The 16,720-nt window shown below is 40.7% G+C and overlaps 1 protein-coding gene across 1 annotated transcript in view; it reads right to left on the bottom strand.

Moving 5' to 3' along the window:
* The window catches only part of LOC140938637 (adhesion G-protein coupled receptor V1-like), an 88,597-nt gene that overhangs the window by 61,987 nt on the left and 9,890 nt on the right, over positions 1-16,720 (bottom strand). The window contains exons 9-27 of the mRNA XM_073388134.1: positions 15,894-16,012; positions 15,120-15,203; positions 14,338-14,431; positions 13,495-13,595; positions 12,417-12,573; positions 11,555-11,757; positions 10,480-11,000; positions 9,955-10,187; positions 8,891-9,093; positions 7,843-8,005; positions 7,396-7,450; positions 7,156-7,291; positions 6,287-6,408; positions 5,107-5,232; positions 3,969-4,183; positions 3,324-3,550; positions 1,511-1,817; positions 913-1,104; positions 241-530 (exon numbers count right to left, since the gene is read on the bottom strand). Of these exons, the coding sequence (XP_073244235.1) occupies positions 241-530; positions 913-1,104; positions 1,511-1,817; positions 3,324-3,550; positions 3,969-4,183; positions 5,107-5,232; positions 6,287-6,408; positions 7,156-7,291; positions 7,396-7,450; positions 7,843-8,005; positions 8,891-9,093; positions 9,955-10,187; positions 10,480-11,000; positions 11,555-11,757; positions 12,417-12,573; positions 13,495-13,595; positions 14,338-14,431; positions 15,120-15,203; positions 15,894-16,012 (3,548 nt within the window). The remainder of the gene's footprint in view (positions 1-240; positions 531-912; positions 1,105-1,510; positions 1,818-3,323; positions 3,551-3,968; positions 4,184-5,106; positions 5,233-6,286; positions 6,409-7,155; positions 7,292-7,395; positions 7,451-7,842; positions 8,006-8,890; positions 9,094-9,954; positions 10,188-10,479; positions 11,001-11,554; positions 11,758-12,416; positions 12,574-13,494; positions 13,596-14,337; positions 14,432-15,119; positions 15,204-15,893; positions 16,013-16,720) is intronic.

Consider the following 16,720-nt stretch of genomic DNA (forward strand, 5'->3'; position numbering starts at 1 on the left):
AACCCTAAGATCAAAATTTGAATTCTCATTTGTTGACCCTATTCTTTTCCTACAGAAGCAGTGGGAGACGTAGATAAAATATCTAGCAAATTCATCTTGTGTGATCATGACTGTAATTCTCATGACCACTGTGTTTTACAAAGCATTGATATTCCGAGGAGAAATTGGATGCTGGTCACTGTTAGGGCTTTAAGGGTTAAAAAATCACTACAATAAAACATCAAGTAACAAAAAACTTACAGCATCTTCTTTGATCCGTATAGCAATCTGCGTACTATTTCTAGAAACTGCTAGTACTACAGAGCCGTTTGTGTTCTCCACATCCTGGGCACCTTGTCCAGACACTTGCCAGTATACAGTAGAGGGTCCTAGTAAGCCGCCTGTCCTCTGTACAGTTAAGTGTACAGTATTGCCACTAGCTTCACTAACCGTGCGGCTCAGGGAATCTGGAGCAAAGCTGATAACGCCGAATGCATCATCACTGGGAAGGATCGTCACGTGAGCTGTCTTTGCAACTGCACTCAGTTGAGCTAAATTTGAGAGGTAAAAACAATGAAATAGTCATTTTCCTTTCATATTCTTTATGTAAAAAAAAAAAACACGACCAGTAATGGTGAACAAGACCAAACGTCTTGTAACAATAAGTTGGTCTGTAGGCGCTCTCTTTTTTTCAAGAACAGCAGACCATGCAACATCTAGTGCACGACCTTTATCACTTCCCGACGTATGGAGCATGAATTTTTTTTTTTTTGGTTAACATTACAATCTTTAAAGCTTTCCGACAATTCGTGAATCTTCATTTTCTTTTCTATTTCGATTTTAGTTGTTATTTCTTTATTGACAGCACAACGAAACCAAAACCACAGGAACTTATAATGACAAATCAAGAACAATATCAACAACCGTGCCTACCTCCACCCTCTGGATTAAACAATTCCACTCTGAAGGTCTTACTGAGCTCTGGAATGTTATCATCGATTATCGTGATGTTGATTGTGCTGTTGCGAGAACCTGCAGCAAACTCCACTGCACCTGTACTCCCAGTGAAGTCCTCTGGAGACTTAGCAGTGCCTGCTGTCGTCTTCCACTGACATTTGACATTGCCTGGTAGAAATACATTTAAGGAATGAATAATTACATGAAGTATAGCCTCCTCGAGCGATAAGAAGGCATTAACACATGAAGAATGCTCCGTAAGAATGATGATTTATTAGATTCTAAATCATTTTTTGTTAAAGCAACAAACGGCTGAATAGCTACGCCTGCAATGACAGATCTGAATTAGTAATTAATTATAAGTAGGAGCACTACACGCAAGTCAAATTAAAAATAATTGCATTAAAAAATCTCTGATGGCCAGAGTCGAACATGACTGTTGGCTGAGTCCATTGCCGATCTTTTTTTCCACAATTTTGACCAAATTGGACAGCGTGTAGTCCTGTAACGTATAGTTATTGAGGTAATAAACATCTTGACGGGCCTAAAAATCAACTTGATCACTTTAACGTACCCAGCGTTCCTTGAGCCCTTATTACATGAAGAGTAAGCACCCCGGCACTTTCCCTGACATCCACATTGAACTGGGAAGTTGATGGTGATATTGTTTCATTTGTAACTGGGACACTGGACATGAACTGTAGCAGTCCATTGGGGTAATCACTCTGTTGTATAGTGATATTCACTTCGGTATAGCCAGGTCGAAGGCTTGCAGCACTAGTTGGGGTGCTTCCATCAGTTGGTACTACTGATGTTAAATTGACAGTGAAGTGCTCATCTACTTCTGGAATCATGTCATCGTTCACAGGAATTACTAGAGTCTAGTAAAAAAAGATTCAAATAGTCAAAATATTTAATCACCACTGAAAAGGTCGATGAAGATGCACACTAGAAACACACAGTCTAGCCTCTTGTCGACCATAGAAATGATGCTAAAGTGGTTAAAACTCAAGTGAAACCAGAGAAAAACCTGTTGGACCGCTATCACGTCATTTCCATTGTCTATACTATCATCGACCATAGAGAGTATAGAAACTCTCACTTTAAGGGAAGTGTTCTGAGTAAGCTGTACTTACAGTGCGACTACTATAACCGGGGCCACTTAGACAAAGTTAACCAATCGGGTTGCAGGAAAATAACATAAATTCCGAGAAAGTTAGCTGTGGGCCAATCAGCAGCTCGTAAAAAAAACAATAAGTTACTCCAAGCACAAAATTTAAATATTGATAGCAAACGTTTTTCAAGGAACAAAATGTTTTACCAGATAATGTTTTCTGATCAAAACTTGATCAAAACTTGACATATAACGCCCAGCAGACATAACTGTTTGACTCAAGCTGTTATTTTGTCATCTACCAGCCATTTCTTCGCTACCATTGCCTCGCTTTGAAGTAAAATCACGACCTTTAGTCGCAAATAATCTCGGCAAGGGTCTTTGCATATTCACCTCCTTTCATTTCCCAGATTCTGGACTTCATCTATTGAATGGTTTTCATTTTTATTTTGATGTATTTTAAATGGCGTGACACTATACACTGGCTTTCTTCAACGGGTTTAAAAGGTGGCGTCTGCAGGTTATAATTGGTTGATTTGGATCGATGTTGTTTATTTCGATTATGATTGACCACTATCCTCCTCGGAATGTACTGTTGTTTTTCTGTAATCTGATTGGTTAACTTTGTCTAGGTAGCCCCGGTTATAGTAGTCGCACTGTAAATACTTAAATAATCGTTCAGAATGGCAATGGCATGTACTGTTTCTGTAATATTGCAATCACGCTTAAATACTTATGAAAATTACACATGTACAACTTTTTCAGGAAAAAACGACCTCACTGATAATTGGCTATTAAAATCTCAATTATCTAATGTAAAGTATTACCCCATAGTGGGCGTTCAAACACAAGTCTTTATTCTAGTTTCCACAGGACACAGGCTAGCAATATAGGAACGCACAAAGGACAACGTGTTACATATTCTATAATAAAGAGCTTTTATGCATTTCCCTTCCGCTTATATTAACATGATTGTTGTTGCGTGACATCATCCGGGTAATTGATGGGAGTAATGTGCGACTTGAACAATTGCTTCCCCGCCTCTCGAGTTGAGGCGCACGTGGAATCAAAACATCAATTGTGTATTGTCATTCGCTCGTGTTACTCGCTGCTAAAAGGTCAAAATTCTTACCCGTCTACCACCCCCCCCCCCCCTCCCCCCTTGGGTTGGCATTTTGGGTTGCCCTCACTTTTTCTGGGCCAAGAAAACATTTCCTGTAAAAGATGGAAAAGAATATTATTGTTATTTTAATTATATTATTATTTGGTATACCTTCTCGCTTTCATTTTCATCAAAGACGACGGTACCAGTCGCCATAATAAAGTCGTTAACGGCTAGAGAGGAAGTAGAGCTTTTGTACACACTCCAGCTGACAGTGGCAGATCCAAACTGACCCTTCTGCCGCTCGATATTCACGGACACATTAGAAGATTCCGGAATTACTACTGGGTTAATGGAGGTGAATCCAAACAAGCCGTTGGCATTGTCGCTTTTGAGCACTAAAAAAACAAGATTGACAACAAAATTTTAATATGTTCGAACAATTCGAACAGCAAATCCATTGAAAGAGCCTATTTCGTCAGTCATGAATAGGTACGAAAGGGCTTTGACTGCACCACCAACTTAGTAAAAATTAACCTCATAGAAGTAACACAATTATTGGTAACTCAGTAGTTTACATTGAGGAGAGGAGCAAATAATTTAAATGATCAAACAATTAAGAATCCCAACTAGTCGGTGACAAACCAGTGGCCTATTTACAAGGTTTGCCGGTGAGATGAACTCGGTTCTACTGACAAACAAAACCAGAAGAGCGGTCAGGGCGGGCCTCAAACTCGGGCCTCAGTATCGGAAGGACAAAACTCTAACCACTCGGCCACGCTCCCTCAGACTCCCTCCTCTCTGCCTATACCGTACCTTCTAGCCTCATTTTAAACTCTGCAGATGAAGTCTCCAATCGAGCGCCTCCCTTTGGACTGTACAACACAACAGTGTAAGGCGTGTCATCTTCAGGATCGTTGTCGTCAACGGTGTGAATCGATACTTTCTGTTCAGCAACACCAGGATTGAAAGTTAAATAACCATTAATAGGGGTAAGTTGTCTGTTAGCCTTTGCCATCTCTCCAATCGAACTGAAAACAAAAAAGGAACGCAAAAAGAAGAATTAAGAAGGAAAAGGCAGAATACGTCTACTCATAACCTTTTTCACACTCAAGGCCGTAAGCATGACCCTGGGCTCCAAAAGAAAAAAAACCGGCCAAGTAACTTATTAAGCTCACTTGCCCAAAGCATGCGAGTCATCTTGTGACCAAATCATAAACTACGACAACTAGCCAATGTCCCGGACAAGCAAATGTGAGGGCGTCTTATCCAAAGTACAAGCTAAAATTCACTTTCTTTTCCAAACCCTGCAAACCATGAAGTGAAAATATCAAAGCCTTCTGTTTTTTTCGTTTGATTATGGTTATCCGGTATGTCAATATTATTCCAAGTGAGGATATGGTAGACAGAATCATAAGCGTACTACCAAGAAATGCCACTTAATTGAGGCGACGCGATTTTTCAACTCTTTTTAGCCTCTCCCACTGATTTGGATAAACATTGGAGCAGATCCTTCTCTCGAACGAGAACAAATTTAGTTGCTAATTGTTCACGCATGAGATTTTCAATCGATTAGTAGTGTAAATGATAAGCAACCCTGGTGTCGCTGGTGAGGGTCAAGATAGAAGCGATCAACAATATCACTGGGAGCTTTGGCAGCCACGACAGCGATGGCGAAAAACAACGTCAAAAAAAGTAATTGCTTTCACGAGCAAAACAGCAACCTTGCACGTCCATTACACTTCATGACACATTTCTTTGTTCTCAGACTGACTATGACCTGAAATTTTCTCGTGCGACTTTTCATGGTGGACGTGAACAGAGAACAACAAATTCTCTTTTCCTTTCTTTTTACCGTAATTTGACAAACTGAGTGAGTTGAAATCTTGGTGAAGTTCAAAGAACGCGAATACACTTAACGAGTGTCAGTGGCTTTAACTCCCTAGCAACTTACTCAGCAATAAGCACTTCAGGATATACTGTAATGTCCTGAATACACCCAGTGAACTGCGGTTCTGAATTTAGTCCTTTTCCTACTCTATAGACAGCACCAGAGCTGAAAGAACCTGACGGGATGGAACTATAAAGAAAAACATAACAATAAAAATTGTCACCAACAACTGTCCTCAACAACTATGTTAGGAATAATATAACACTCCCAACAACAAACCCAATCCGCCATGTAGATTTATGAAAAAATTCCAAATAACACTTTACCAAAGGAAAAAGAGAGACGTAACAAATGTTAATACTGGCGTCAGTGTCCTGAAAAATACCCAGTTGATATTTCGACTCTCTTATGAGAGTTAAGTGCTATGCTTCTGCAAAGCAAACTTCAGGTAACTGAATCAATGTTCTAATGCGTTCTTTGACCACACCATTCCTCCTAAAACTTCAGTGACGTAGTGAAAGATATGCAAAGTAAGAGCCAATCAAAACGAAGGTTCTAAATTTGGATTTGGTTAAATGCAATTTAACTAAGTTAACCACCACGAGCTTAGCGGTCAAGCAGTCCACAAGCTTAGCGGTCAAGCGGTTCATAAGCTTAGCGGTCAAGTGGTTTACAAGCTTAGCGGTCAAGCGGTTCACAAGCTTAGTAGCAGTTAAGCGGTCAAGGGGTCCACAAGCTTAGCGGTCAAGCGACCTTCGAGCTTAGCGGGCTTCCAGCGGTCAATCCCATAAGTGCAGGCCCACATGGTTCGTGGTATTTTTGTACACAGCTAGGACCTGCGAGTTCTTCGTCGAGCGTTTGTGCAGTGGTCTGTGGAGCGGTTCATTTAGCGTCCCCCCCCCCCCCCCCCACCTTCCTCATATCCCTATTTTCTTCATTCCACTGTTTCACCAGTGTGACGGGTGCCTGGAATGGGGGCTCATGGCTGGGTTGCGGGGATTTGCCAGCCATGAGGGCAGTTTTCTATCTAGGGGCTGGCTGGCCGCAGTGGAAGCCCCTGGGTATCCCAGGCACCCACCTGCCACTTAAGCGAGGCAGTTTGTTAACCCTTGATAATGAATGAGCTTTCCGTCCCGAAATATTGGCTAAGAAAATGTAAGGCAGAAATTTCGGGAGCAATTATCTGTTATCCCATAATTACATAAATGTGGGCGGAAGATTCTCAGGAACCTTTAAAGCTTACCGAGGACTACCAACGGCAGTTCCGTCTAGGTAAAACTGAACTGTGTTTGAATCTGTATCCACAGTGAAAACCACAAAATGCCAGCTACCATCTGCTATATCTTTACCAAAACTTATTTCCGTCTGAAAGAAAAAATAAAAAGCGATACAGTTAGAATGTTTAATTTTTTTCATTTTTCAAATCTAGGTTCCCAACATTACTCAGTTCTTCTCTTTGATTCTCAGTTGTGTCCATTTAAGGTTAATTTATACGGTTCAACTTTGTCGCATACGACTTGCTAAAGTTACATAAACGACACGTGTTATATCGTGTAAATAATACCTACGACTGGCTTGTGGGTGTCGAATGGTAGATTCACATGGTGCGATTCGGGTTGCTGTTTATCGTAAGGATATCACATGGGGCAAAGCTGTACTGTGTAAATCAGCGTTTAAAGGGGAGGGGGGGTCACTGTATTCATATTTTACAACGAATTTGACAACTGGTAAGACAAGAAGATCCGTAATATTGACATTACTTACGATTAATGCAAACTCAAAAGTTGGAGGCAACTAGATACGAAAATAAGTAGCATGACCTTCCCATTCTAAGACTCAAAATCCAAGGACTGCTTAAAGCTATCATGATTACAGCCGTGACTTGTCTCTGGCCTCTTCTGCCTGGCTCTCGGTCAGTGCAGACGAGCGAAAAAACGCGGGTGCCAGCCACCATGCGCTTTTCGCGCAATTCGCTATCTTGGAGCCTGGAACAGGATAACTTGTCACAAACAGAAATGTACCGCAAAAGTAATGATAACTACCATCTCTATAGCCTTAGTAGGTATGTATAACATCAAAGACAGGTGGTCATAGCGTTAACTTTTTACATACTGTGTTTGTCAAGTAAACGAATTTTGCCAGGGTGCTTGATCCAGTTGTGTTGAGAGACAGGGCAAAGTTCACTGTACTTTCCGCCACACTGGCTAAAACATATCCATGCTTCCCTTTAGTTGCATTCACCCACATTCTAAGGAGTCAAATAGTATAAAATAATCAACAAAACTGCAATTATGCGCACTATCAGCTCAGCTCAACAAGTCAATACAGAGAGAGAATATTCATGACACTTACCGTACACTAAACTTTCTATCCAAACCAGTCAAACCAGAAACCTCCACAAATGATTCTGTAGGAAATGAAAAAAGCCACACTTGACAATGAACATCTTCAACAAAAGTTAGCTTTCTCGGTTTCTAGGTCGGAAGAAATCCCTATGACTAATCAATTAAATGAAAAAGCTAGTTTCTCGATTTCCTGTCGCAGAGAACACTAAACAAGTCACGATAACGTTTCCTCTAGTTCACTTAGATCCTGCATACGCTACCCTTTTAACATTTTCACTTCCAGTTACAGTCAGATGTAAATGTAATGCATGCCAAGTCAATGAACAAAATCCTTCGGTGTGACTATTTAATTCAAACCTCTTTAGCAGTACTTTCACATGGCAATATTTCTTTTCTATGATTTTCTTTAAAAATGAAACTTAGTACTCTTGCAAAACTTTAATTTTGTTCATACCATTGTTGGTTCCATCAAAACAGTAGACATAAGTCCCTGTGTTTGGTCTCCGCTGTGCTGGCACACTGCTGACTCCTGGCATCATTGATCCAAGCAGGAATAAATCATATGCTTGATCTGATCTGGCCAACGATTCTGGAGCAGTCTGGACTTCCCAAGCAACCTGTGAAAAGCAAAGTGTAATGTTTAGAACGCAAACGCAATCACCCAGGCTAGCTACCTTGATATGACACCGTACAGCCCCACTCGCAAGTCTTCAGCAAAAAAAAACAGAAGTTTTTATTGGGCTTACAAACGAAAAGAGGGCTATATATATACGAGGCGGTAAAAAAAAAAAAGATTTGGAATGAGCAAGAAAAAAACCTACAGTACTATCCAGGAACCTTTTAAATTCTTACGCTAACAAGGGTCACAGTAAAGCGTTATGGGCTAATAAATTCTACCACTCCTCCATGTGACAGAAATACCCTTACGGCCATCGGTGTGTTGCGTCATTAGAGAGTTTTAGATCCGAGTTTACCGCGAACCTCTAACCGCGGTTTGCGGTTACCCGTTTGCGGTTCGACGGTCAAACAAAATTCGATTTAGATTGGCGGTGGATTAAATTAAGGCCGCCATTTTGAATCAGTAGCCATGAATGGCACTTGTTTTCAATATCCAATAGGATTTATAAAATCTAGCATTTCGCCCGAATTTGTGCCTCTGTTAATGGATAAAGACTTGCTCCACAAGATTTTTGTATCATTACGTGGGATGAAACAAGAATTATACGCTAAAAGCTTTCAGGTAAATGACTTACGTGAAAACCTACCTCCCCACGTTGAAAACGCACGTCGTAAACCTCAAACGTGACGCGAAAGACTTGTCAGGTGACCTCCAGCGGTTAGAGGTTCGCGGTAAACTCGGATCTAAAACTCTCTATTGTTTCAAAATCTCCTACGACTTTATTTATCACCTTCTCTAAGAGCAAAATGGAGGGGGCCTTATACCAAAAACGAACTTTTGTTAACATGTCGATTGAGTGCATATGGCGAATGAAAGAGCTTACCCTCACGGTCCCCCAAGTTCCCTGATTCCTTAAAACTGTTAAATTCTTTTTGGTAGTAGCTTCCATTCCAGGAAGGAAGTCTTCTGGAATGTCTAGTGAGCGGTCTTGAAATTTCAAGAGTCCATTTGGATCGTCATTGGCAGTTATCTCTAGAAAAGCACTCGATGGACTGATTATTGTCCCGTCTTCACCAGTATGAATTCCTGCAACAAAATTAATGTCTGCTAAGTAAACAACTGCACACAAGTTTCACACATCAACTTATTTGGTAAATTTTATCATCTGCCAGTGTCTTCAAATTGTCACTTGCTATAGACACAAGGAATGAGTTTTATGCTGTGGAACAGCACTGGGTTGTCCATCAATGAGATGCCGAACTGATACAAAGTTTTCTTCTAAAATATTAAGTGTTTGGCTGTAGCCAAGTAACAAATGATCTTCGCATCACATCGGTCACGGTCCACCGGAGAGGTGACCCCAGTGACCAAAGTGTTTGATTATGTTTACTTGCCTTTAAATTCCATCACTGGTTTCCCAGTCTGAGAAACGAGCACAGAAATTCCATGCTGATGACGTGTCACTACCCAGATCTGAGTAGTGCTTCCGATTGGTCGTGCCACGTGAGAAATTTGCTTCAACCAATCAGAAGCACTACCCAGATCTGGGTAGTGCCACGTCATCGGAATGGAATTTCTTCGCTTGTTTCTCAGATGTCATTTTGTGGGGAAACCAGTAGTGGTGTAGCGAAATGTCAACTGTCTTCCCAGGCTATGTACTACCGAAAAGTTGAAGAATTGAAAAATAGAACGGCAAGCAAGAATTATAGCATCTGACATGCCATTACATGAAACAATTGTGAGGAGAGCCCACATGAACGCTGTTCTGAGAGACTTCAGAACGGGACGTACCAATGTTGTCTGTAGGCTCCTTCAAGAATGAAAACGTTTTCTCTCTTAACTTCTCTTAATTCTTTAGGCTCTAACGATATAACTCCTTTGGGGTCAATGACACGGATTTTTTTTTTTTGCCAGTAAAGTTTGTTGGTAGTCAAGTGGCAATTTTACCTGTTGCATTTACGAGGCGAATTTCGAATGACTCGTCTTGCTCAGCTATTCCATCCTCCCTTGGAGTCAATCTTAAAACTTCCGATGAGGAACCATCAGCAAATGTAACATAGTCAGAAACCTTTGTAAACTCTTGGCCAGGCAAAAGCTCTGTGGTGCTAGCATCTGGAAATAGCCGCAAAACCTGCCAGTACACTCTGACCATGCCAAACTGGGCATTTTTTCTTTCGATCCTGCAAAAACGTAAATGAGGTCTTTAAGTAAATACTCATTCTTAGTTATATAAAATGAGAAAGGAACGTAGAAGTTCTACAAATCACTTTAACTAGCAGATGAAGTAGGAATAGAAGGATGTCACTGCCAATGCCTTTCCCGTGCTCGAGATAATGCAAATGACAAAGTAATAATTGCCTCCTTTTCATTTCTTTCAAGGCATTCTCGGGTCTTAGGCTGAGAATAGAGTTCAAAAGTGGAACCTTATTTTATTGTTCGTTTTTCTGTTTATCACAGTACATAAAATCTTACGTGAAGTCTACAGCAGCACTTTCTGTTGTTGTCTTGTTTAAGGAATTAGAAGCAAACTGGAAATCTCCCGTCCCTCCATCACTAGCAAAAATGGAAACAGTGACTGAAGTGTCCCCATAAAGCACTGTGTCTCCTGTGGAATTGGTAAGGTTGACTGTAAATGTTTCCACGCCTTCTGGTGTGCTATCATCCGACACCAAGATCGATATGTTCTTTTGAAACTCCCTAATGTTAAACCTGACTTGCCCAGTCGTGGCTTGGTAGTCTGCAGAGGACGTTGCGGTACCATCGAATGTTTGGTAATAGACATCAACAATGCTTGTGCCATCACCTCCACGTTGGATGGTCATATTAGCATACTGCCCTTCTCGCACTTTTACCAACGTTGGCAGTGCAAAATACACTGCATCATCATTCTTGGAAATGATTAAGGTAGCTTTGCGCAGTGACTGATCACCCCACCTGGCATTGCTTGAGATATTGTTTAAGTAGAGTGTAAACGACTCATTTGTTTCTGGAATCTGTAAAACAGAATACGTGCGTGAGTTTTAAAGTTTCATTAGCAAAGCCAAATAAACGAGACAAGGTCAATACAAAAATGAAAAGTGTAACCAAGGAAAATAAGCTATCTAAATTAGCCCTTTGCAAGTGATAGAAAACCCCTAGGAGAGTAAAGGATGCAGTGGGACAAGAAAAACAAAAGGCTTAGATCGTTAAATTTCCCTTCTTTATCTTCTCCCAGTTCGTCTCTCGCGCTCCAGAAAGGTGGTTTTGTACCACGTGAATGACTAGCTACAAAGGGCCTATTCTCTAAATTTTGGAGAAAAAATGAATAGGGAAGAGTCATGCACCCCCCCCCCCCCACCCCCCTCGCGGGCTACACATTTTTGCCACATTTTGTCACGTGCACTAAAGTAAACATCCTTGTGGCAAAATAGCCACTGATCACTACTCGTCAATGCTGAAGTAGACTTTTGGGAGAAACAATTTTCAGTCTCTGACAAAAACCAATTGGGGAAATATTTTAAGTTTGCCAATAACGTTTACCTTCCCGAAACCTGAAATTTCTACTTACCTTGTCTGGAAGGGAATCAATGATTATATTTTTTGAAGTCTCGCCTGCTGAAAACGTAACCTGGCCGGATATGGGAGAGACGTCCAGAGCTGGATTTGCGCCGTTGTCGGCAGTAACATTCCAGGCTACAGTCACGTGTCCAAAGGTTCCTCTAGCGCGGTAAACCTCAAAACTGGCTCTCTCCGTGCTGTATTTCGATTCAGCTGTTAGAACAAAGGTAATAAGATATCGATATTATTATGCATTGTACTCGCAATTTGTCTTCTCATTGGCGTTCAGGAACAAAAAGTACACTTCCTCCACGTCCTCGGCTTCAAAATCTTAAAATACTGAGGCCCTGGCACTACATTCTTATGAAACACATCTAAGGCGACACACTTAAGATGTCTTAAGTTTTTTTATATGGGATGGAAACGAAAGAGGCCTAAAAACAATTTGGTCTTGAAATTCAATCATGTTCAGAATCAAGAGCCAGTGGATGAAAATCCTAGCATTTGCTGCAAAATCTAACGTCTGGCGATTCATGACCTAGCTGCATTTTTGCAGGAGCCTTTAAACTGTCTTTTGACTTTAATTCCTAAATGAAAGTTCTACCTCTAGGTTTGCTTACATTTCTAATACTAATAGTAATATTAAAACTACTAATTCATGCGTGATAACCTGGCACTTTGAGGTGATAGGCGGTGCGATGTCAGATGATTTTAGCGTGGAAATGAGGAACGTGGCTTCCGTGAAAGCGAAGCAAATTTTTGCGAGAAAAAATGGCCATTAGTCTTGATTTTTATTCGCAAAACAAAGTGACGAAGGGTTCTGACACCACAACTAATCAGTTTACAGTAGATAATTATTCTACGTTGAATACCAATGGTTTTGATGATATTTGAAGATCTGAAGCCTATTACTCCATGAGGATCATCATTGGCCTTGATGGTGATGTTGACGGTTATCTTGTTTCCAAGAACGCCCATTTGTCCTACTGGACCTGTACTGGAAAGTCTCAGCACAAACATTTCATCAATCTACAAAGAAATGAATATCAATGTTTGATGTTAAGCTTTATTTTTCTCAGCCCATAAGAAGCTTGTAACGGGACCAAAAATGCAACTGAAGACGTTAGTAGTCGTCATTGAGGTTTAATAAACCTCTTTAGCTTGTTTGTTTTGTTTTCCCAAAGAGGGTCATGTGATAATCAAGAGAACTGTTTCTTTCAAATTTCGGATTATTCCCGTGCATATGTACGCATAACTTCTGAAAAGACAAAAGACAAAAAGGCCAAATTTCCCTGAGACCTCTATTTGGAAAACAAAACGGACAAGCTAAAGTAGCCTGCGTGGCAGGCTCAAAAAGGGGAGGGGAGGGGGGAGGGAGAAAAGCGCGAAAGCGGGAAAAAGGAAAGGGAGTCTCTTACCCTTTCTCCTCCATCCCCCTCCTTTATTCCCTTCCTCCCTCTATTCCCTACCCCCTTTCGACGCCTCCTACGCAGGCTAAGCTAAAGAGGTCTTTAGAAATCAAATTTTTCCGGCATTTCACAAGTACAATAAAACATTCGCTTCCCATCTGTAGGGTCTCTATGACGGCACACCTTAGACCCACCAATACATATCTCCCGTTCAAATTTTATCCGGTACTTTTCGATAAGGCATAACAGAATTTCATAGCTTACAAATTTGTATCAGGAAAGAAAAGAGTCTCAAGGAGGACGCTGCAAGTGGATGCCATTGCGAGTACCCACAATAAATTCCTTCCAGAACAAAGGCCTGGCCCAGTTGTTCAAAAGCTGGATAGCGCTATCCACCGAATAATTCACTATCCATTGGATAAGTGTTAGTTACGAACTGTTTAATTGCATAAGTCAACTAATTAATGAGTTACACTTAATGATATATATCTCCACTTAAGACAGCGGTGGCTGATGTTGTATTTTTAGGCATGCTACACACCTCTGGAAGATCGTCACCTCGAACAATTATGGGAAATTGCTTTTCAAATTCACCAGGTTTAAATTCTACAGTTTTTGTACTGCCGAAGAAGTCGTCGCTTCCTAAGGAACGAAAAAAAAAATAACTTCATCAATTTTACTCACACTGTCTCATTTCATCCAGATTTCACTATCATGAAAGTTGGTGGTAGTCTATTATCACTGATTTGAGGGGGAGGGGGGGAGGGGGACTGAGCGAAACATCCTAGTAATTCGCAGACACTGGGTAAAGCTCATTGCAGCTTTGTGGGCTACAATTGGCTTGCGGACCGTCATCTCTTTAATTTATAAGCTTGGTAATGGTTGCATGCAGTCTTGTAGGCTTTGGTACGTGTACCCGATCACTTGAGTACTGATCACTTTGACTCCAAATCTGCGCAATATTCCACTGCATGAAACCACATTCCTTGTGTCAATGTTTGGAAAGTGTTGTTTTGCTGTTGTTAGCATTAAACAGTTCAAAGAAATGTTGTTCTGTTTGTAATCTTATGCATAACTATTATTCTGCTTATGGCCTGGCCACCCACATTTTGATTAAAACAAGGCACTGATCTGTTCGAACGCTTGTCTGTCTATCTGTCTGTTGGTCTGTCTGTTTGTTTGCCTATCTGTCTGACGGTATGTTTGTGTGTTTGCCTGTCTATCAGCTGTAGAACAAGTGCACAAGACAAGGCAAGACGAGAACTTTATTCATACCACCCACAGAAAAAGGACATGAAAAAAAAAACGACAGTACTACTTATGAAAGGTACAAGCCACCTAGAAAATAGCTTAAAAGCTGGTGTAGCTAGTGACTTCTTCTCACCTGAAGGAACCATTCCAAACGACACCCAGCGAGTGTCCAGGGCACTGCCCTTTCTCACAATCCCAATATTTACGAAGTTGTTGCTACTGCTTTCCTTTAGAAAGAAATGAAAAAATGTGTTTACTTGGTGATGCTATAGGTTATATAAAAATGAGACGCGTCCTTAACTGTGCTTTAGAGACTGACGTTATTATTTTTACAGCATAATTAAATAAAAGGTTGCTTAGAGGAGGCAATATTTGTTGACAGTTAACAGTCTTGAGCCTGCCAGATCGCAAAAAAAACGAATTTCTTTCCCGGTTATTTATTCGAAACGCGCTGCTTCAGTGACTCTAGAAATAATACCGGGTCAAAATTCTAAAAAACATCTTAGTTTTAAGCGGTACTGAACTGCTCACTGTACTCAACTATTGGGAATGTAAAAAGATAGGACGGCAGCTACGACAACCATGACATTAGGCCTTATTATTCCGCACAGCCAAAGAGTTTCGGGTCACGTGGTTAAAGGGAAAAGTCACAGAAGTGAATTGACCGAGAGGGACTGGGAAAACGCCGTTCAGGGACTAGGCAACCCTCTTCCCGTAAGGTTTTACAGTGATAAAGAGGACACTGAAGGGCTGAGAGGGAGGGAACTTTATTCACTGAGATCACAGACTCTTTATTAGCAACCACATCTAAGGAGGAGGACTTAGTTATTGCTATATTTGCTGGTAACTTATTTCTGAGGATTTTTAAAATTATTGGATAGCATTCAAAAGAAATGAAGAAGAGAAGCGAAATACCTGTAAAACAACAGCTGTGGAATTCTTGAATTCGAATGTACCTCCAGGATTGTCACTCTCTTCGATTGTTACTTGAGCCTTGTCCTGTCAATATGAGTGTGAAACCATTAATTATTAGAAGTACATCAACTTCGATGCGAAGAAAAATAAAATCCTTAGCCGGCAGAAAAGACGCTATGTCTTCGCCTCGTACTTACGCATTTCGCGCCCTCGCTCGTTTTGCGCTTGCCTTCTTCTCTCAGTTGTAAAAAGCGCAAAAAAAACTCCTGTTCAGCGGGCTAGAATTCCCTAACTTTCCAGGACTTACTGTACATGACCTATATACATTATAAGCTGGCTCTCAGGCTCAACAGAGAGATTAAGATCCACGTTTACACCAAACGGCAGACGTAAATTTGTACCACGTGACCAAGTTTCCCCCTTATTTTCCGTTTACTCTTTATTGCTTCCACGCAAAAATAAGTAGTTTTAAGCCAGTTTTAACCATGGGAATCGTTCGGGACTGTTTTTATCTGCTTATTTTCTATTCTGAGAAATTCTCAACTTGAGTCTGACGTTTGCCGTTTGCGGTAAACATGAATCTTAATCTCTCTAATAAGTTGAATTTATCAGAAGGCCTAATAAGTACATGCACATTATTAAGCTGAAGATAAATCTGTAAAACATCAACGTTATCCTAATGCAAGAATGAGCTGCTGGATTGAGTTCGCCTCTTAAGATGGGCACCCATTTCCTTGCCAAGGCTAAAATAAAAAAAAGTATGTAAATACGTACAGCACCAACTTGAATCCTATCCATATCAGAGACATTTACAAGATTGACTGTAAAGACCTCGGCCACTTCAGGGGTTTCATCTGGCTTGATTTCAATGGTTATGTTGACTTCATCTTGACCTTTAAAGAGAAGTTAGTCCACAAGAGAGTTAAAACGGCGGAATTATTCGTCACTTTTTTGTGCAGTGTTTCAGCAATGTAGGTGTTGAAAGTGCAGGAAGCTTACGGACCAGATAATTACGTAGCATTATTTTCTAAAAGGAAAAATGGTCAGCATATTGTCCATGTACGTGTATGAAGGCGTCTGTGCAAAAAAATAAACAACCGCGTTATGGGGCGTTAACATAGAGATTTAGCCAAGGCTAAAAGCGAAGCCTCCGATGAGTTTATACACTTATTATCTATAATAAAGCAAATTTAAGCTAATAGACTGTAAGCTGCTAAAAAGAAATCTTCAAATTCCCACTTAACTTTAGGTGTCTTGGCATCAGTTTGCCTTTTGAGGGGAGAGTTAAGTAATTAAGAAAAAATGTCGTGCAAACACACCTGAAATGAAAAAACTCTCCCAGCAAACTATGAGGCGCATGTTTACAGAAAAACTATTACTACGCATCAAGTTCGATCACAGTGATAGAATTCTTTCAAACTACCAATGATCATCGAACCCCCCATCACACCCCTTTGCGAAGTTATAAGTCTCTTCAGTAGCAGCTATTTACATGTACAGGTTTTGATCTCTAACTATGAATTCGCTACGAAATTCTACCATGGTAGAGCTCCTCTGAAAGCTCTTCCAAAGGTCCCAAGGCAGAAGCCACAGTGTAATAA

Source organism: Porites lutea, chromosome 5, assembly GCF_958299795.1.
Source record: "Porites lutea chromosome 5, jaPorLute2.1, whole genome shotgun sequence".
In the NCBI taxonomy this organism is placed as follows: domain Eukaryota; kingdom Metazoa; phylum Cnidaria; class Anthozoa; order Scleractinia; family Poritidae; genus Porites; species Porites lutea.